The sequence below is a fragment of the Lacerta agilis genome, chromosome 2, assembly GCF_009819535.1.
Source record: "Lacerta agilis isolate rLacAgi1 chromosome 2, rLacAgi1.pri, whole genome shotgun sequence".
In the NCBI taxonomy this organism is placed as follows: domain Eukaryota; kingdom Metazoa; phylum Chordata; class Lepidosauria; order Squamata; family Lacertidae; genus Lacerta; species Lacerta agilis.
In genome coordinates this window covers 29,393,311-29,414,455 of record NC_046313.1, presented here as the reverse complement: position 1 = coordinate 29,414,455, position 21,145 = coordinate 29,393,311, and the positions used below count along the sequence as shown (strand labels likewise).

The 21,145-nt window shown below is 42.4% G+C and overlaps 1 protein-coding gene across 3 annotated transcripts in view; it reads right to left on the bottom strand.

Moving 5' to 3' along the window:
* Positions 1-105: 105 nt before the first annotated feature.
* LOC117040982 (ankyrin repeat domain-containing protein 40-like) overlaps positions 106-21,145 on the bottom strand; it is a 58,801-nt gene continuing 37,761 nt past the window's right edge. The window contains exons 1-6 of one of the 3 annotated variants that reach the window (XR_004425916.1): positions 9,994-10,154; positions 6,407-6,555; positions 4,674-5,162; positions 3,028-3,203; positions 2,666-2,789; positions 1,242-1,333 (exon numbers count right to left, since the gene is read on the bottom strand). Coding sequence is in view for 2 of the 3 variants with exons in the window: in XM_033139190.1 (XP_032995081.1) it covers positions 1,190-1,333; positions 3,028-3,203; positions 4,674-5,162; positions 6,407-6,555; positions 9,994-10,118 (1,083 nt within the window). In the remaining variant the exon portion in view is untranslated. Of the gene's footprint in view, positions 1,334-2,665; positions 2,790-3,027; positions 3,204-4,673; positions 5,163-6,406; positions 6,556-9,993; positions 10,155-21,145 lie in introns of those variants that run through there. The other 2 variants (XM_033139190.1, XM_033139191.1) reach the window with 2 other exon arrangements.

Below are 21,145 nucleotides of genomic sequence, written 5' to 3'. Positions count from 1 at the left end.
TATAAAAATATTTGTATTTGTTGGCAAAGACAAAGGCAGACCTGCATAATATTTGAGAGAAGTGAAGTATCAAGTTAGAAGCGAGAATAGGAACAGAAGACCATATGATCCGATACTCCAACATTTTATGTAACCCGCCACTTGTATACAGGAAAGCATGTAGAACGCATTGTCAGCCATAGGAACCAGACAAAAGGAAACTAATAACCTTGTCGCGGTATTTCTCTATGTAATCCAGTCAGCCCAAAGTAACTAAACCTTAAGTAGATGCGGGCCTACATCAACTGTTAGAAGACATGTTGGCAAATGCACACAGCTTCATGACAGGTGAATTATGAGGTGGTGCCGCAAGGCCTAAAGCAAAACTTTAATTAACAACCACTTTAAAACTATTGGCTACCCTGTTACAAGTTGATAGTGCAAAAATAAAGCTGCCATTGAAAACTGTTCTTAGGTTCACAGGATAAAGCATCACATAAATTCATCATTTTCTGTTGGTTTGGTTTGCATTACATGCCTTTTTATATAAAACTACAAAAATAGTTTTCTAAATGCATAGATTTGCTTAGTTACCAGCATTGCTATATCATCTCTCAAACTAACGTTACTATGCAACAAGCAATATTATAGAACAAAAACTGGTAACAGGAAACACTTGTTTAAACCTGTTTCTTCATTGTTTATCTTCTCAAAACAATTCCGTTTTTACAGCATTATATTATAAAGAGCATAGGACAAGAAAACAGAACTTGTTCCTCAGTTCATTTGTCTTACTGTTACACAGAGAAGGTCCTAGCAAAAAAAAAAAGGACCAGCGACTATGACAACACTAATTTTTCTGTGGCAACGTTGGCCTGAAAACAATGTATAAAATATATTAACTCAATATATATCATTAGGTGTCAGACACCAGTTGACTGAGGGAACAAATATTTATTGAGGAAACAATTGTGATTAGTTTCCCCCACAAAACAGTTTTCCACTTGGCGCTTGTTCAGTGTATGAACACATGAGACTGCCGAAGTGCTTGAGCAATCCAAGAGCCATCTTTGAGATAGCACCACTCAAGAAATATTAACCAAAGTTAGGAAAAATGCTGCATATAAAAATATTGAATAGTAAACACATACTGCTTTAATTTTAACGAGAATAAGGTTCTTAGATATCAACTTCCTAGAAGTCTTAAACTTCAGTATGTCAACTTTGCTGCTTTAGTGTTATAGCAGGGTCTTTCCATTAGCGTTGCTGAAGCATTTCTGAAAGGAGAACTGATGTTTCTCACCAAAACCAGCTCTAGCTCTTGAAAATCCTGAAGCCTGGCAACATCTTTATCCTTGAATGAAAGACACAAATATCATTAACTGATTAGTTGCAGTAACTTTATAAAATCAGTTTAACAAAGCAAATGACAAAGCATGTATTGAGACAACCAGATCAAATACATGTAAAGAACTGCAGTACTTTTAAGTGTCTCCATTATGAAATAATATTCCCTGTGCCAAGTTTTTGAGTAGGAAGTCACTCCAACAAATCTACATTTTTAATGCTAACTCACTTCATTCACAGAACTGCATTAGTATGGTGGGTTGATAGAGTAATAGCCACAGCATGACCACTTAGTCATTACCATGTGTGGGAAGATATACTAGCTTTTATCTGATATGAACATTTTTGCTTGGATCTAGCATTTTCCTGAATGTGCTTGAGGAAGGTGGAGGGAGTCAAATCTTGCTGGTTCCTCTACAGCCCACTGTAAAGTGTCTTATCACGCTGCGTAGCTCAGCTGGTTAGAGCATGGTGCTGATAGCACCATATGGGACAGCTGTGTATTCCTGCATTGCAGGAGGTTGGACTAGATGATCCTTGGGGGGTCCCTTCCAACTATGATTCTATGGAAAGTTGGGAACTCAAACAAGCAGTGTAACGGGCAAAGCAGGATAGGGATCAGAAACTGGAAACCAGCAAACAGCACTACTTCAGCAGGAGTAAGGTAAAGGGACCCCTGACCATTAGGTCCAGTTGCAGATGACTGGCGTTGTGGCGCTCATCTCACTTTATTGGCCAAGGGAGCCGGCGAACAGCTTCCGGGTCATGTGGCCAGCATGACTAAGCCGCTTCTGGCAAACCAGAGCAGCACACGGAAACGCCGTTTACCTTCCCGCCGGAGTGGTACCTATTTAACTACTTGCACTTTGACGTGCTTTCGAACTGCTAGGTTGGCAGGAGCAGGGACCGAGCAATGGGAGCTCACTCCGTCATGGGGATTCAAACCGCCGACCTTCTGATCGGCAAGCCCTAGGCCCTGTGGTTTAACCCACAGCGCCACCTGTGTCACACTCAGCTCTGGATAAAACCCCTTGTAAATCTAAAAACGTTTGGCTGTATCCAACAAAGTTGTCCCACTTGCACAATGCAACTTCCCTTCTCTTCCCCCATGCAAGTATTATACTTTATCTTGTTTATGCTAGTTTTTATGTGCAACACAATATCTATACAACCAAGAAACAAAGATTTTCCCACCTCCGCTTTTAAGTGGTACAGTCCAGCAAGAAATTGCATTAGGATTCTGTAAATTGCATAGGTTATTAGAGCCAAACTCTGCATTCTGTTCACTACTTGAGAGCAGGCTGGCTCTGCCTGTTAAAAATTCTGAATGCTCCCATACCCAAAGGCAGAGTGACTTGGAGAGAGGTTCAGCTACACCCACAGGATTGCAGGAGTCTCCAGCTGCCTTTCTCCATCAGTTGCTTATCTCTACTTAGCAGCTACTTTGCCCTAAGGCCGAAGAACTGGGAAGGAGAAGAGGCAAATTTACCTGGTAGTCACTAAGGGTCCAAGAACACCTATGCTAGAAACTGCCTGCTACCTAAAATTGCCAGAAGAAACTAGCAGATAGTTGCCTGGTCAAAGCATTATCTCAGGCTACTTTTAAAACTGCCTATGTTCTGTTTTGGACAGAGATTTATTTTAACATTACTGGTAAGAGAGTCGACATAGGAATACTTGAAGGAAAACGATGGTCCTTACCTTTCTTATCAGTGTATTCGGTAGCTTTCTAACCTTTTCCACTTGTTCAGGATTAATGCCCAATTCATGGCAACTCACTCTGAGCAAATCTTGGTAAGTCAGTTCTTGTCTGTCCAGTTCAATTTCAATGAAGTCATTCTCTTTAGGGTTCTGAACTCTTACTTTAAGTACCAGTTCTATATGTGGAGAGAAAAGAGTATTTTGAAGTTAATCATCGCCAAAATGCAGAGAAACGGAAATGACAGCCACAAACCCAAATATATATCCTTGGAAATATACCCTACAAATGTTAACAGATGTTTACTAGACCACAGCCTTTATCATTTATATTTGCTCATTGTTTTGCACAGATTCAACAGAATCCAGTGTAAGTCAGTAGCAGCAATCTCCCATTGTAAAGCAGTGGGGCTCTCATGAATTCTGCTGTGTTGTGTGGCCACAGATTCTCAGATATATGCATAAGTAATGACTGAAGAACAAAGTTGAGAAGTTTAAGGTTGAGAAGAGAACAGACACGAAGAACAAGTTATGGCAATGTTGCTACAGGCAACTGCAGCAAAAAAGAGTACAGTATGCACACACATACATGCACTGCAGATGAACAGCCCCAGTCCACTAAAATTACTCAAGGAGATCAGTAAGTGTAGCGTGCAATGAAGAAGCAAGTGGGGTGGAGAGCTGTGACAGCTGTATAAAGCTATTAAGGGGCTAAAGATGGGAAAGTGATTCACAGGCCACTGCCACAAAGAGATGAGCTCTTCAGCTGTCCACCTTGTCTTCTTACCCATCTCATTCTCTTGCTTAGTAGTGGCTGCTGGGTCTTCACAGCGATATTTCCAGCATCTGATTAGTGCCAAGTGTGCTTTAAAATAATAATAATCTGCATCTGCAGATTTAATGAAGCCCTGAAGTTAATGATTCTCTACTCTTAAGCAATTAAATGTTGAAGCTGACCAGCTTTTTCATGCATAGAAGATAGGCGTGATTTAGTTTTATGGTTGAAGCTAAGTAGGTGAAAGACAGCCTAGGCTCCATGTGTAAATTGCTCTGAGCTCAGAAGAAGAGCAGGGCACAAATGAAACATAAATAATGCCTCAATCCTAATTTTATATGTGCTAGAGTTAACCGTCACAAGCAGATTAACGTATTGCTTTGAAATGTTACATTCCAACACTTGAGCCAGTGCAAGTCTCATTCTTGGCACCTGCACAGCAATCTGAAGTCTGGGCACATGTTTTTCAGTAAGACTTGTCTAATTTGGAAGAGCTGCCCATTTCCTTCATTACAATGTCACCGTTTCCTTCAACCCATTGCACTCCAACCAACAATTCTGCTATTATTCCAGGAAGATTTCCAAATAACTGAGATACAACAACTACTTCCTCAAAAGTTCATTTCCCTCGTGAACACTGATCTGTGACAACCTATGATCATATTACACAGAAGCATAATGACACAAAACTGATCCCGGTCATGCGGCAATTAAGAGAAAATGCCCTATCTTGACAAAGCTCTACCAACTCTCTTTAAGGAAAGAAAAAGAAAAGTTTCTTAAAGCAGATATGAAGCACTAAAGGTAGTTACACACATGCACTGTCTCCAGCTATGCAGTAAAAGCATTAAAATGGAAAAATACTCTTCAGTACCTTGCATATTATATGAAAAAGTTCCTGTGAGAAGCAGCGGCTGTAAGGGTGGTGCAGTGCCCATACAGCAGCCATTTGCTTGCTGAGGTACATGTTGTCGAGGAACAGTTGAGGTCAAGAGAGCTCTGTTGTGAGATGTAGATGAGGGATAAACAGGGCAGCTCTGGACTCGAGGCACTGTGCATTCTGATACTCCTGAGCTGATGGGAGAAGGAAGGTCCCCTTCATGCAGCTCTTCAGAAAGTTCAGTTTCAGCATGCAAGGAAATGGGTGTGCAAGTATTTTCAAGCTGAGTTGCTGATAAACGAGGGCTAGGTTCACTTTCAGATAAGTAAGAGATGGCAGTGCTATTGTCCTCAGGTGGTGCTAAGAGATGAGGGGCATTGTTCTTTTCTTGATAGTCAACGCAAGGGAATGACGGGTTTGTCAGAGAGTCTCCAGCATTTGGCAGCTTTAAGTCATTCACTTCTTGATTGTCACATTCTTCCACTTCAACGGGGGTGGGGTGGGAAAGAAAAAGAGAATATTTTAATAATTTAACCCATTTTAAATAATGGCTAGCAGAATTCTAATACCACCCAGAACATCTGCCAAATACATATACTGTATTTAAAATCATAAACTGCAAGCTTTTAGCTAAAAGAAAGCAAACTTATTTCAGAGTAGAATTAAGTATGGCAAAAAAATACATGCAGCTGTTTAATGTACATATAGAATCAATCCAGAGAGTTGGATTAGCAAATCTTTGATTCATGGAAGAAACATCCTGCAGAAATTTTATTTGCTTATTGGAATTGGTAAGGGGAAAGATGTATGCACACACATACAGGCCAAAGCTGCACTGCTGAAGAAAGACTCTTTAATCTGTATCCCAGCTTTAATTTGACGTTCGGGGGGGGGGGGCTATACTTTTCTGGAATGAATTGGAGAAGGGGCATTTTTAGGTTCCCAGTATACTACCACCTGTCCAAATTCCTAGAAGCCACCATGACCAAAGGAATGGAATCTTAAGTATTACAGAATCTCACTGGCACAGCACAACAGCTCTCTCATTTAATTGAACAGCTTGTGCAAAAAAAATTATTTAAAAATTATTCTGGTCCTATATACAGTTACTCAGAAAGAAGTCCAAAAAAGGGCAAGGGGATTACCCCAAACTCCTATATCAACCAGCTCCCCAATTACAGTCAGGTCAGTATACCCTGGCCATAATTCTACCTTTGTTTTAGATGAGACAAGCAGCAAGGAGCAAAGCTTTCACTGCCATAGCTCTCAGGATTTGGGATGCTCTGCCTAAGGTACAGAGCAAGTCTTTTTTGTTGCTGGGATTTCCCAGAGGATGAAAAACTTCGTTTTGTTCATTGACTTTTAGCTGATGTGACTAGTTCTGTTTTGCATTTAAAGCTGTTTTAATTTCTGTGACATTAAAGCTGTTGCTAACATCTTTATGCCTCAGGAAAACGGCCTATAAAAGCTTAAAACAAATAAAATTAAAACTGCAGCCTCAGTTTCTCTAGCCTACAAACAGCCTCACACAATATTCTGCCTGTTAACTATAGCAGCGGTTCTCACACTGTGTTCCTAGGAAGTCTTGTCTTCCTTGGGAGCTTATCAGGGGCTGATGAAAAGATCAGAGATGGCAGATAACTTGTCTGAAAAATGCAGTGCATCTAATATATTAAATTAGTTCATAGTATATTTTTGGAAAGACAAATTCAGTATGTCGAGTATACCTCCCAGAAGCTTTCTGATTTCTTTCTTTGAAGTTAAATGTGCTGCCAGCTCTCCATTAGCTGTGAAAATCTCCTTATCAGCTCGAGAATCCAGCAGGTAAGAAACCACTTGGGTATGATTCCGCTTGCAAGCCCAGTGCAAACATGTCCTGTAAAAGTTAAACATATTTGTTAGCAAGCATTTGTAAAGTTATTACTCTGAAAGTCACTGTTTTGTGTCATTAAATGCCCGCATGATGTGTACCATGAGAGCTGTTTAAAAAATGCTAACATTTGTCAGAGATGAAACAATTACACCTTGTCTATTGATCCAGACAAAGTTAGTTGTACTTATTTTCTACTGACCTCAGTATAATTCAAGTCATGACCAATTTCTTCCATTGATTACAATAGGACCTAAGTTCAACTAAAACTTAGTCTGAATCCAATCTAATATGTTACTACTTATGCAAGAACGAAAGCTTTGTGACCAGGCTGAGGTTTATTTTCTGTTGTAAATCAACAGGCCCAATTTGACTGTGCAGTCAAAGCTTGCTTATTGAGCTAGCATTCAACACCGTAAGCTGGAGAGGGAGAGAATAATGTTTAAGCTATATGACAGTTAATGTTTAAGCTAACTGATGCTCATAAAGGTACAGTTGTCCTTGATGCACACATACATGCTTCTTTTGTTTTATTGGTTTCATTTGCACATCACAAGAGAAGCCACCAGAAGAGTTTGCACCCATGGCACTCGCTCAAAATTCCAAGGCCCAAAAGTATTGTCTGTTTTCAGTATCAAATTCAACCCCAGTATCTCTCAAACTGGGTCATTTTTGTCAATTTTGCATGGCTCTTTGCAAACAATGAAGCAGGCACAAGAGTATTGCAGCCAAGAAGATGGCTACATGCCTAAAGGCAGTAGCAGCCAGTGGAGTGGATGGCATTGTGCAGGTGCAGCAGTAGAGCCAATGCAAGCCTCCCAACACTTTGCCCCTCCATTCTCAGTTACTTACTGGTAGTAATCACTATGTTGGGAAGCCAGGGGAGGAACACATCCCGCACACTGCCCCTATCCGGCTCTGCTAAATATCCCACACACGTTCTCTCCCTTTGTAGTGGAACAAATATTAGCCATATGTACTATATGCTACCATCTCATGTCTGAGTGTTACTGTAGCAGTACAATCTCCAGTCCTGAGCTGAGCATTGGGAGGGAGGGAGGGAGGGGGCAGGAAGACTGCTGCCTGCCAGCTTGACAATGATCTTACTAAACTTATGAAGCAAATGAATTATACAGCACCAATTAACTGCATCAGAAGGGCATTTTCTAAGCCATCATAATCACAATTCAAATATTTAGGACTTACAGTGACGGTCATAATTATAAGACTAATATGTTGCCAGACCACAAGCCCTGAATATGAGTGCAATGAAGGACCCAAGTTGCAATTTTAATGAAAGACCCACTCATAGCAATAGTATATGATTCAGAGAGCAAAACAAAGGCATGCAAACTACTTCAACGACCAAATTACTGTAAAAAGCTACTGCCTTCAATCAGACAGTTTGAAAAATCTGAAACCCCACACTTTTAAGCCTCCTCTGCTTGCACTCATACAATCATATAGAGGTAATCACGAAGACACACGTTGCATAAATCCTTGTGCTCACTAGATGTGATTTAATAGGATAGGAACTGTAGCTCTGGGGTAAGTGGTATACTTTGCATGCAAGTTCATCGGAACAGAAGAGCCCTCCTGAATCAGACCAAAAGCCCACCTAATCCGACATCCTGTTCCCACACTGGCCAGACAGAAACCTATGAGAAGCTCACAAGCAGCACATGAGCATAACAGCACTTTTCCCATTTGTGTTCCCCAGCAATGGCATTCATACTGCCTTCAGTACTGGGGACTACAGAGCCATCATGACTAGTATCTGATAGCTTTATCCTCCATGAATTTGTCTAACCCCCTTTTGAAGTCATCCAAGTTGGCAATCATCACTACATCCTGTGGCAGCAAATTCTACTATGTTTAACTATGTACCGTGTATGTCCTGTTCAATTCTTTGCTTAGGCAGAGGTGTCTAAGACTCCGCCTGAGACTATTCCAACTGGCAGTGGTTCTCTAGACAATATTGGACTAGATTCAATGGTAGCTAACCTTTGGCTCTTTGTATATTGTTAGACTATATCTCTTATCAATCCCAGCCAGCAGGGCCAAAAGGCAGGGACAGCAGGAGCTGTAGTCCAACAACATCTGGAGAACCACAGGTTAGACCTACTGGGGCTGTATAGCCCAGTGCTCTGATTCTTGAGTAAAGCTGCTTCATGTGCAAAGTTTTCTGAGAACACCTGTCATGTGTTCAGATTTGGGGATTTTTCATGGGAACAGTACAGGCACTCTCCCTACAAGGGCATCCTCAGACTCATTCCTATACAACAGCGGTTCCTATTTGCTCAAAGCCTGTAACAATTTTCCCATACAAGAATTTGCATTAGAAAAAGCTGTGCTTGATCCTTTGGGGAGAACACGGGATTTTGTCATCTGCTTTCTGTTCTCTGTGACCTGAATAACACAATGGCTAAGAGCCAAACTGCACAACTACATGTTATGCAGGGAATTTTGGACTAATAATTCAAGTGTGTGTGTGTGTGTGTGTGTGTGTGTGTGTGTATCAGAACAGTGGCACTGGGCAAGGGTTTTAATTGAACCTCTCCCTTCACACCAATTCCCCAAGCTAATAAACCCTTTGTCCCTCAGGGGACTAGCACTGCTGCTCTGATCAAAATAACTCCTCCCTCCCAATCACAATGGCTCATCCTAGAAGTGAAAATCAATGTGCTAGAAGATTCATCACAGTTATCCTGAGTAAACTGAAGGCTGGCTCTCAGAGCAAGAGCTTGGGAGTCTCCAAATCTCAGCCCCACCAACATTTATCTCATTTTGAGCAGCACTTAGTCATATGTTCCCTATAAATAATAATTATTATTAAATGTCTGCAATTATGAGGAAATAGTGATCCTGACCTGCCTAAAGCCACTTGAACAGGAACACACTCACCTACCGGGATGTTATTAGGAAAGGTTTGTGACTGATGGCTGGCAAATGTGTGATTTGCTCATACTGGCTCTATTTTTCCAGGAGTCTCAGTCTAGAACCAAAGCTTGAAAGGAATTTCTGCTTAGAATTTCATAACCAGGCAGCCCACTAATCAGGATGAAGCCTTGACATCTGACCCATCTATTCTTGTCAGATGCTGGTGAGATTTTGCCCATCCCCACCCCCGCGGGGAGCGTTTCTGTAACTTGCCTTTAAGATGAACTCCAAGTAAACACGCATTTCAGAGCCAGAGGGAGGGGGGGCACGGGAACACACAGGGGGGAAAGATGCTCTTGGACACGGGCACAGAGGGTACATATTCGCTGAAGTTGCATTTGCGTGTAACATGTTGCTGGCGGTTGCCTCACCATATATAGCCTCGAAAGGGGTGGAAGTAAGGGTATTAGCGACGATGACTGCTGCAGCCCTACTGCTAACAACGGGAATGAGGAGCACAGCGCGGAGGGGCTGGGGGAGGAGAGAAAAGGAGAGGCGTCTTACCAGCCATTGATCTCATTCTGGGCATTCACCTCCACCCCCTTGTCGAGCAGCGTCTGCACCTCCTCTAGGTCGCCTAGTGCAGCAGCTTCCCTGAGCCTCTCCTCCAGCTCCAGGTGGCTGCTCATCCTCTTTCTGCCCACCCCCTTCCCCACCGCTCTCCTGGGGGGCTGACCCAGAAGTGCCCCTAGTTGCACGCACACCCTTGCAGGGATCTCTCGCTCCGGGAGCGGGAGCTCCTGCTGCTGCAGCCGCCTCTGCCGCCGCTAGAGCAGCAGCTCCTCCTCGCCCAGCTCCCTCTCGTCTGCGGGACTCTATTCTCAGTGACACACCAGGCAGAAGCCTCTGGTTCCTACGTGCCCAGGCAGAGCTGGGCCGCTCGAAAGGTGGGCTGGGGAAATAGGGGGAAGAAATCCCTGCGAAGGTGTAAGCAGGGGGCCTGTTCGCATCGCATCCGCAGGCGAGGGATTCAGAAGCGAGCAGGGAGGGCAGCCGCCTCTTAGAACGCGCTCGGATTAGTGATGCTGAGCCCCGTTGCCCTGGCAACAAAGGAATTCTGAGAGGTGAGCGAGTCACCAGGAGCCTCAGCCGCGGCCCAAATGCTTCTAACAGCAGCCACAAATTACAACACAGGGGTGTGTGTGAACAATGTGCAGGAGCTCCTCTTGAAATGGTTTTCTAAGGTTGTTTCTGAAGGCTTGTGCAGAACCTTGCCATAGCCAACTGATTTTAATTATCCTGTGGTGTTTGTTTTTGTTTTAAAAAGCACAATGAATGGGTTAAAAGGCATTTCTAAGGAAAACAATTCCTCACAAACCACTTGCTGAAAGCATGAGATGAACGTGTCACATCCCAGTGACCTGCCTCCTTATCAACATGCTTGGAAGAGAAACCTCGGGCCACGATTCAGTGAGCCTTGCCATACTTAAGAATCATAGAATTGTGGAGGTGGAAGGGACACCTCCCACAAGGGTTATCTAGTCCAACCCCCTGCAATGCAGGAATCTTAAACAGACCATTGATTTAAATCCGATTTATATCCAACTGTATATGCTTAAGACTGCATCCCTAAGGAACCTAATTGTACAAAGGATTGTAGCTGTGCATTTCAACCCCTAATACATGTTTACATGGAAGCAAGTCTCATTGTCTTATGGGAGTACGTTTGCACAGGGATTGCAGGTTTGGACAATAATATGAAGACGTCAGTGTATCTCTGGAAAAAAAAGGACACCCATTAACTTCAGGGACTCCGCAAACATTCCATAATATACAGTATAAAATAACAGACATATAAAAGTCCGGCGAACAAACAAACAAACACACACACACACCCGAGGGTGTAGAAGACAATTGTGAAGGTTTTTCTACTTCAAACAACAAAACAAAAATGGTTGAATGTTTTGGAAAATGTGAGCAGCAAAAAAATAAAACAAAATCCAGAAGTGCTCATAAACTGCATTATTGAATTGTTTTTAGTTAATTTGCCATTGGCAGGAAATGGGATGGAAGGAAATGGGATGGATGTTGCTGCTATATTACAGCTATGTTAAATACTGGATTTCTCCACTGTTTTCTATGGCCAGTTCTAAAGGAACCAGAAGTTTGTCAAATTGTGTGAGCCTATCAGTTTAGGCCAGGGTCCCCAAACTAAGGCCCGGGGGCCGGATGCAGCCCAATCGCCTTCTAAATCCGGCCCGCGTACGGTCCGGGAATCAGCGTGTTTTTACATGAGTAGAATGTGTCCTTTTATTTAAAATGCATCTCTGGGTTATTTGTGGGGCATAGGAATTTGTTCAATTTTTTTTTCAAAATATAGTCCGGCCCCCAAAAAAGTTTGCTGACCCCTGGTTTAAGCATAGGCAAAAGCATGGAAGATCAATTGGGGTGGGCTGAGGAATAGAAGTGGGGATTTTCCTTCTGTTCCCATTTGTGAGTAACAGTTGAATCTTTTCTCTGCTCACACACAGAGAATGAGAACAATGCCATATTTATGGTTTGTCTTTAAAAACATGGTTTGTCTTTAAAACAAATCAACAAAATAAGGAGAGTTTAAAGGGCGCAATGGAAGGCTCTCTGAGAGCAGTTAAGACATGGATTGCTGGGAGTGAAAGGAAAATGAGGGGACAGAGGAAGAGAGGGAAATGGCCTGCTCACATCCCTAACACCTTCTAGTTAGTTCCTGGCATTGGGGATTAGGGTTGTGTGAGGATGTGTGACATGGATTTTTCTTTTTTTAAAAAAAACCTGCAATTTCTGTTCCAAATGGGAACATTTTACAAGAAAAGAAAGGAAACGTCTCTTCCCCACACTCCAGAGACAGCCAGTCCCCCACCACTACGACACAGCTATAGCAAAAACATACTCAGATTTGTGACTGGCCAGCCTCAAAACTGAACCTTCTATCTCTTTGGTAAGGTATTTATGTAACCTAGAACAGCAGGGAAAGGCCAGGGAAGTATCCTTTCTCCCTCCTGACCTTACAACCACCCCAGGCCTAGGACTAAACAAAAACAGCCCCAGGCTAGCTTAGGGGGTGCAGATACCCTGCAACATTTGTCTTAGGTAACATAGAATACAGATACATAATGATAATATACTTTCTGGATTAAACAGTGATGAAGTAGCACTTGGGAAGGAGCAAGGAGACTTTTAGAATAAGCCTTCACTGAATAACAATAGCAAGAGGCCGTCAATGTGCATGCAATCTCTGAAAGACAAGGTTCTGTTTGTGGTGCTAACATTGCTTTGTAATGTGCTACAAATAGTGGCAGTGCTATAAAAAATAACTGAAACGACAACAACAAGAGTAGCGATGCTGTCATCCTAGGTGAGGTATGTGTGAAAAAATGCTTGTTTTCTAAAGTTGTATGAAGGGATTGCAATGTGCAAGTCTCCCTCTCTCTTGAGCCACTAGAGGTCACAAGAGAACAATAAAAAAAAAAAGATTTCAAACCACCCATCTTGCTATTTCACCAAAAGCTGCTTTTTTACACTATTTACATAAGTGTTTTGGGTGGGGGTGCACTCCTAAACAGTTCATAAATGTATTGTATGACCTGTTGTAATATGACAGCGCAAACTTATTAGTTCAAATCCTGTTCAATTATTTTTAAGATATCAGACTGTTTAACATTGGAGAGCAATATTTTTAGTGGTTGATGATGAATTATTGAGATTCTCTCTTAAAGTCGCATCTTCCTTGTTTGTATCTTTCAAGTTTTGAATATAATTTAAAAAATAAATTTCAATGCCATATATTTAAAATCCGTATTTATATCTCGCCAGGAGTCAAAATGTTGGTGTATGAATAGGATTGCATTAGGCCTCCTGTGACCTTACCTGCAACTTGACCTGAGACACTAAAAATCAGAAGGTGGAACTTTCCCTGCCACCTATCTCTGTACCAGGAAAACACCTGGTGATAATGAAACGAAAGGCCCGTAAAAATGTGGCCAACTGAATATATCTGATATCGTCCAGCAACAAAATATTGATGAGGATTTCTAATTTTGCTTCCAGATCCATTTTGAAAACCTGAACGTAAAAAGTGCTCACCGTTTTTATTTAAAGGATTTTTAAGTAAGGGACTCAAATTGTTGTTGTTGTTTTTTATCCTAGGGGTGCTAGATTATTGTATTATGAATCTTTCTCCATCTCCACTAGCATATTTTGGGCCTTCATCACAGACTTGTGATCATTTGTGTGTTGTTGTTGTTGTTTTCCATTTTAACTCTCATCTGTGTTTATGATGCTTTTAAATAAAAACAGACAGCAATTACTCCCAGAGTAACTATTTTGATCTGATAATATGTTCCCTTTTTGGCTCCTCTTGCATCTTGCCTACAATCACAGCTGTCTGAACTCTTTTTGTCCCTGAGCCACACATGCTCTCACATCACTCAAGCTGTATCATTTTGACAGCGGGACAGAGGCAGAATCGTCACTTCTCTGGGTATCTCCTTGACTGTACTTCTCCAATGTTTTTTTCCTTTCCCCAAATAATTTGCCTGTGAACTCCTTACTTCCCTTTTTCCTTGGCAGATGACTTTCATATTGGAGAATGCTATTTCTCGCCCACCTGTCATCAAATGAGTCACTAAAATATACAGGTGTGACACCCCCCCCCCCGGCAATACACATATTCTCTGAAGGAGCACAATACCTTTGAGGTTCACTTTCAAGCACCGTTAATTACAGTTTTTTTCTTAAGCAGTACAATTTTCCCGCTCACACAAGTCAGTGTGGGAGAGGATTAGTGGAGTGTTTATTTGACTTCAGGCGGCTGCCTGCCACTCCTGTGCTACTCTCTCCTGAGCCTTGATCCTCTAAATGACCCAATATTATTAAAAACCAGAACTCACAGTACATTCCACAAGTAAGCGTGCCGTATCACGAGATGTTTGTTTCTTCTTTTGTGAGCCTCTTCCCTCCTGCCTCTACCTCCCTTTTTTCCTGGTCAGTATTCAGTTAAGCTCTCAGCCTTATTCTCTAAAGTATTTGCTCCTTACACAGCTATTTTTTCCCCAAATGCAATTTATCCATGTGTGCGCTAAACAAACACTGCATCTGCCTTGAATGTGGAATTCAATTTGCCAACCTCTGTCAATCTAAGCTATAGTCACCAACAGTTCAAAAAGCTCTTTCCAGGCATTATCGGCTGCTACGTCACACATCAAAATGAAGACTTACTGGCACAATTATTACGCTAGCAAAAAATTGCTGGACCTCAAACATTTGGGATTGTCGTTATTATTATATAACACCTCAATAGCTAGGTGGCATAGAAAATGATTTTTTAAAAATAAGTAACAGATTCCCAGTTGCGTAGATGTTTCTTCCACCTGTGTGATATGGATGCTTGAGGGTTGTTTGTTGAACAGCCAAGGGAAGCTGCAATGTGACCAGAAGGTTATAAGAAGGGCATTGTAGAATAGCGGTTAGAGTGTTGGACTTGACCAAGGTGGACTGATTTCAATTTCCCAGTAAGCCATGAAGCTCACTAGCTGTCATCTGGTCAGTTTCCTAATCTCACAAGGTGGTTGTGAGAATAAAGAGAGGACTACGTACGTTGACCAGAGCTTCTTGGAGGAAGGACAAAATAAAAATCTCAAAGATTGCACCATAGCAAATAGCGCCTAACTCTTTCCCCCCTAGAATCTGCTTTATTTTTGCCCTGATGGGGGGAAAAATATGGATATGCCCGTATTTGAAGGGCAAAGGCAGAGTTTGGAGGGATTTTAACAAGGGGGGGAAAAGATCTCAAGCAAGAGTTAAGCCACACTCTCCTCCCAATGATCTTTTGCTCCCGATTGCAGCTTACTGCAGCTGCTTTGGGTAAAACAACAACAACGAAAACCTCAGGGAGAACATTGATGTGACTGAGCATCCAGTTTGACCCCAAGTCTAAAGAAAGAGGAAGACCGGCTGACAATGGTGCACACCAAGAAAAGAAAATAACAGTTAAAATGTGATGATGCAAAGCCCTTACTGTTTAAAAAAACAAGCTTATTGGAAAGGAAATGTCCCTTGTGTCCGTTGTTATAGCAAATGCACTATCCCAAATCGCTGCCTGTTGACATGGTTATGTCGGAATTGGAGGCATGAGCATGCAAAATGATCAAGAGGGGCCCCGCTCCCAAATCAAGAAAACAGACATGGATTGCTTCCACAATAGAGCCCTTTAGTGCTGCCAAGGCATTGCTTTCCCACAATTAGCTGGAAGCAGAAATAAAACGAAGGTCTTACGCAAGCCATATAGGCAAGCAATATAGCCATGATTCTCCTATAACGTAAGCTACACTAATTACAAAAGTCATGCCTATAATTAAAGGGTTTGGTGCTAGGTGCTCTTTGGTTCTGCATGCCCCAACCCCCTTCCCCACTCTCCCATTAGTGCCCCCCCCGATAGTATTTAAAATAAAATGTGTATCCTGCTTTTCTGTCTGCGAATGAACACCGAAAACAGCTTGCAATACAACATTAAAAACAAATCAACCAAAAACTAGAAGCCTATAAAATGAGCCAGGAACAGAAGCTCAGTCTTCACTATAAATTCCGGGACATAAAACCCCCACAGGCCAAATGCCTCTTGAAATAAGCGGATCTTCATGGGGTGGGGGTGGGGGTGGGGGAAACCACCAAGAAGTGGCTAAGAGAGAGCCGTAACGTTAGTGTGGTCACAAAGAAGGTACTCTCTCATGTCCCCTCCAGCTATATGTCCCACATAATGCATGGTGGGAGCTTATGTGGCTTGTGGGCTTTGTGGTCAGCACAGACACCTAGAAGGAAAAGCACAACCCACTTCCTCTGTGTGAGAAACACAAGCAGCTGCCACATGTGGAGGAAAGGAAAGTGGTTAAGGTCTGAGCCTTATACTGTAAGGGAAAGCAGGAGGGAATCACTCTGTGGTTATGAGTGTTTTGAGTGCGCTGACACCTTGGGAGAGCAACAAAAGGTGTTGAGAAGTCCTAGTTTGAACTATGGGCTCCCCTTCTCTGGCGAGGCAACATGGCAAGCATCTCTCCTTCCAGCAGAGAAGCTGAAATTGCTGGTGGGTGTTTGTGTCTAGAGTTCTGCAGACGAGTGTGTGAAAGGATTTGAGGAGAAGACCTGCTATTCGTCTGCCCTTCCAATTTTGTTTTTGGCCCGACTAAGTGCAAAGTGCTCAATTTCCACAAAGAGTGCCCTTTCGCCAAGCTTCCTGTGTGTACATATACTCACATTTCTGCATGTGGGGGAGTGACATAGCCCACTGACATGCGTCTTAATGTGATCTGGACTTCTGATGCTATACTGTGATTGACTCTGCGGTTCATTGGAACACATTTGCAGTGGCAGGAGCAGGCAGTTGTCTAGGGCTCCCCATGAGTGCTTTGATGTACACTATCTCTTTTGCCGGTACAACACTGTGCTATTACTCAGGCCAGAAGACACCTGCCCTGGTGGTGTCCCACTTGTAGAGGGGTTGCACTTTTGGTACATTTCGCAAGTGCTATGCTAGCATGGTTTCATTGCTACACAACGTAAGTTCTCCTTCTGCCAGAACAGTTGAATCAAGCAGTGGTGACTCTCATCCAAGCAGGCATAAGGCAAGGAAAACCTGATTGCCATTTGTTCCAATTCAGCAGTAAAGAATCATAGAACTGTGGAGTTGGAAGAGATCCCAAGGGTCATTTGGTCCCACCCCCTGCAATGCAGGAATCTCAACTAAAGCATCCAAAACAGATGGCCATCCAACCTCTTTAAAACCTCCAAGGAAGGAGAGTCCACAACCTCCAGAGGAAGAGTGGGTTTTCTCTGAGGAAAAGCAGCAGGGCCTTTGGGTGAGCCCTTGGAGTGGGACAGCACTTGCAGTGTCTGCAAGCCTGGATGGGAAACCATCAATTCTCTTCTTCTTCTTCTTCTTCTTCTTCTTCTTCTTCTTCTTCGATCACTCGTAGCCGAGTAAGACCGTCTTCCATAAACATGGTTTTAACAATGAGTCCGTAAGTGACTGTGGAAGCCAATTCTGGACCCCCACGTCCTTCCACAGTGGGGTAGCATTATGTGATCACTGTATGCATGACCATTTAGCTCTGCAGAAATAGTGTAGGCTGGGTCGATGAATATATGGCCGAGGACAAACACTTACCTGTATGCTACCACAGATCACACAGAGTGCTTTACCCTGATCAAGACTAGCCCGGGCCCAAAACAGGTCCTGCTTGTGGTTGTCCCATGATCAATAAAACCTTGTGTATTCACTAACTGTGTAGCAGATATGCATCAGTGTGACAGATGGGATGCAAGCTGATGTAGTCAATTGGCCTGTGCAAGTCAGAAGCCAGTGGCTGTCATGGTTCACCATCTAGTCTTTATCGTAATGCATTTGCTGCACGGACCAGGAATTAGGCTGTAACACTGGATACCTGCCAAAATTTGGGTTTACCAGCCAGACCAGTGAATTAATATACTTTTGGCAACTTCATGATCACAGCCTTTGTCATGCTCTGCCCTATTCACAGTAAGATCAAGAGAGTCATGGATGGGAGCAAGCAGAAAAATAAATAAGCCAATGAACGGAGCAAAGAAAAGCAAACTGTTTATGAATATATATTACTGTATTGGGAGTTCATAGGATAGGATTAGGAAAAACGGCACCTCTACCTGCCTGTCACTTGCAAATTCTTATAACTGCTTAGAAGCTTACTGGAGGTCAGCACCAAACACCCAAACAGACTAATCTGCATTATAGACACTTAATGAAAGTCACAAGGTTTTACATAATATATATTGGCGGCACAAGAAATGTTTGTTAGAGTAATTTGTCATCAGGATTAGACTTTGTGAAAGCGCCCATTGTTTGTTAACCAGTTTGGTGATTTTTATTATATATATATGTGTGTGTGTGTATTTGGTCCAACCCTCAGTATACCCAAGATTCTCCAAATAAATTCCAAATAAATTACAGTGGGGAACATGGAAACCAAGTCTTTGATGACTGGCACCAGCATCACCCAACACTAGCATATGGAGGAAAAAAATACTGTCATGATGTCATTGTAATAAATCTACACAGTGCTTTTTTGTGGGGGGAGGGGGGAGTATGCACTAGTACAGAGTAGTATACTGCTACCTCTTTTTTTCTGCCCATGGCAGTAATTTTGTGCTTGCAGCCACAGTACTTTCATCAAGACATGAGTATCGGAGCCTCATTTCTTACCAAGAAAGAAAGAAAAAGCACTTGATGTACATCAGATAATTTAAAGGATTTGAGTTATACAGAAAGCACATGCAGGGGCCTTGAAGTGAGATGAAAATTGTTTTTAAAATTGTGGAGCTTCTCATGACAACATGTTCCTTTATAATAAAATATATCCAAGGATAATGGTAATGGGTGTGATTCACACAGCCTACACAGTACAAATAAATCCTATTTTGCCACCCCCACCCCAATGGCTCTAAGGAGCTGGCAGAGTATAGTCAGGCTTCCGCAGGCATAGATGTGCCTGTAATCTGCAGGCACCAAGGCCTAGACGTCTCTAAGGAGACCTAGCAGAGTCCGGCTCAATGGGGAACCGTTCCAGATCTAGATGGAACATGCTATTGAATTCTGCAATGGGTTAAGCCAAACAGATCCCAAAATCCACCACAGAATTCTGGAGTTTTCCAGGAATATGGTGGCCAGCCCAAGCAAGTTAGTAGGGTTTCTGTTGTTGTTTTTCTGGTTATCTTAAAAGTGTTGTGGCTGACCCTTGAAAATTTTAATATCGTTCAGGCTTTTTTTTAAAAAAAAAAAACCTCTTATTTCAGCTATCTCAGGCCTTCCAAATTTATTTTTCATACACTGATATGCTGTAAATTTGTATACCATGTGTATTAACATAGCATGTGCTAAGTTACAGCTAAAGGGGATATTCACACACTGGTATGAAATTTGAGTCAGTCCCCTTTCAAATAGTTTAAAATAATTAGACTGAAAAATTAAGGATTTGGGTTTCTGGTCTTAGAATACACATTGGTGATCTTACCTCTGCAACTATAAAAGTTAAAAAGTTAATTAATTAAAGGAACACAGAACACTGGACAACCCTAGTTCCTCACAGGAGATCAGGGCTACCACACATTGTTTTAGGGTTTCCATGCTTTACGCAAGTCTGAATGTTTCACTTGCCCCTTCTCAAGAACCAGACTGCTCCTGGTCTTTGCTATAGGCAACTAAAATTTGATAGCAGTCACATTTATTTATTATTTTTGCTAGGAAGTAAGCCTACCATGGCACTAGCCGATAGCTCCCATGCTGATTCAAGCTACCTCATTTCTCCCCAGCTAGACAGGATTAGCTTTGACACAAGTAATGCATGGTCTTCCTCCCCTCTCATTCTGTAAATATGTAACAGCATCCATTACAGTACTGAAACCCAATTATTCACTGCTCAGCAGAACCACACATCCCGCAGTTAGAATTTGTAGTCTAGCTGCCTCTTACAGTTCAGAAAGAATGAGCCTAGTATTAATGAACCACCGTCCAGCTGGCAAGGACTTCCTTGCCAGGTTATTTTAGCAGACAATGAGAAAACAAATGGTGATTACTTGTAAGGTCTGTTCTCTAAAGATAAAGCTATGCAAGCAGAGACAATCTGCTGGAGCATACATTATACTGCTAGGAACCGCCTGGCCCTACTAGAATATTACTGCTTCCCATCAAACAATGTGAGTGTGTTCAGGAAGTTCATAACATTAAATTAAGTTCTCTGGCATTACAGATTTCCCCATCTCACCACGCCTGCCCTGAAAATAGAAAAAAGTTGACAGAGGACCCTGACTTCTCCCTATAGTATCTACATTTGAGTGAAAATGCTTAGGTAGGCGAGCAATGGCAGATTTATGGTCTGTGGGGCCCTGTGTGCAGCTCTTTTGGGGGGGACCCTACTCATTCACCTAAATAAACAAGACTATGTCAAAATTAGTTTCCCACTCCCATCATCCTCAAAAAACCCAAAGGGGTAGCAACTGTCCTATCTCTTCTCTTTCCTCCACCTTTGTCCCACAATGATTGCCCAAGCAAAACGTTCCCTCTAGAAATGAGGGGGGCAGTTAACATCCTAACCAATTGGAGTTGGAAGCAGGTGGCCCTTTCAAACTCAAGCAAGTTCTCTGTGCTGCAGATCTGGAAGAATCATAGGATCATAGAGTTGGAAGGGACCCTAAGGTTCATCTAGTCCCCTGAAATGCAGGAATAAGCATTAAACTCACCCCTCTTTTTGGGCTGGGTTGGCAACCAATGGCTTAAAAGTTTGCCTAGATCTTATGCTTCCTAATTTTCTTTCTAGAAGGACTAGAGACACCCCTTTTAAAAAATGGAAGGCTCAAAGTCTGGCACCTCTGTTCAGTGGCACCAATAAAAGTGTTCCTAGATGCTGGGTTGGTGACACCCTCCCTGCATGGTCCAGTACCCACTTCAAACGGGCAGTAGGAGAAATGAAGAGTGGATACTTTTTGATTCAGAAGTTTTGACAAACATCTGTATAATCTGCTTGTATACAGATATGCAAACTTTTGAGTTACACAAAACTATTGTGTATGGTATAGTCAATATTATGGCAGAAGAGGCGGCCAAGTGGATGTTTTACCATTCTCTTGCTAGGCTGCTATTGGTGTGTTTTTATTAAAT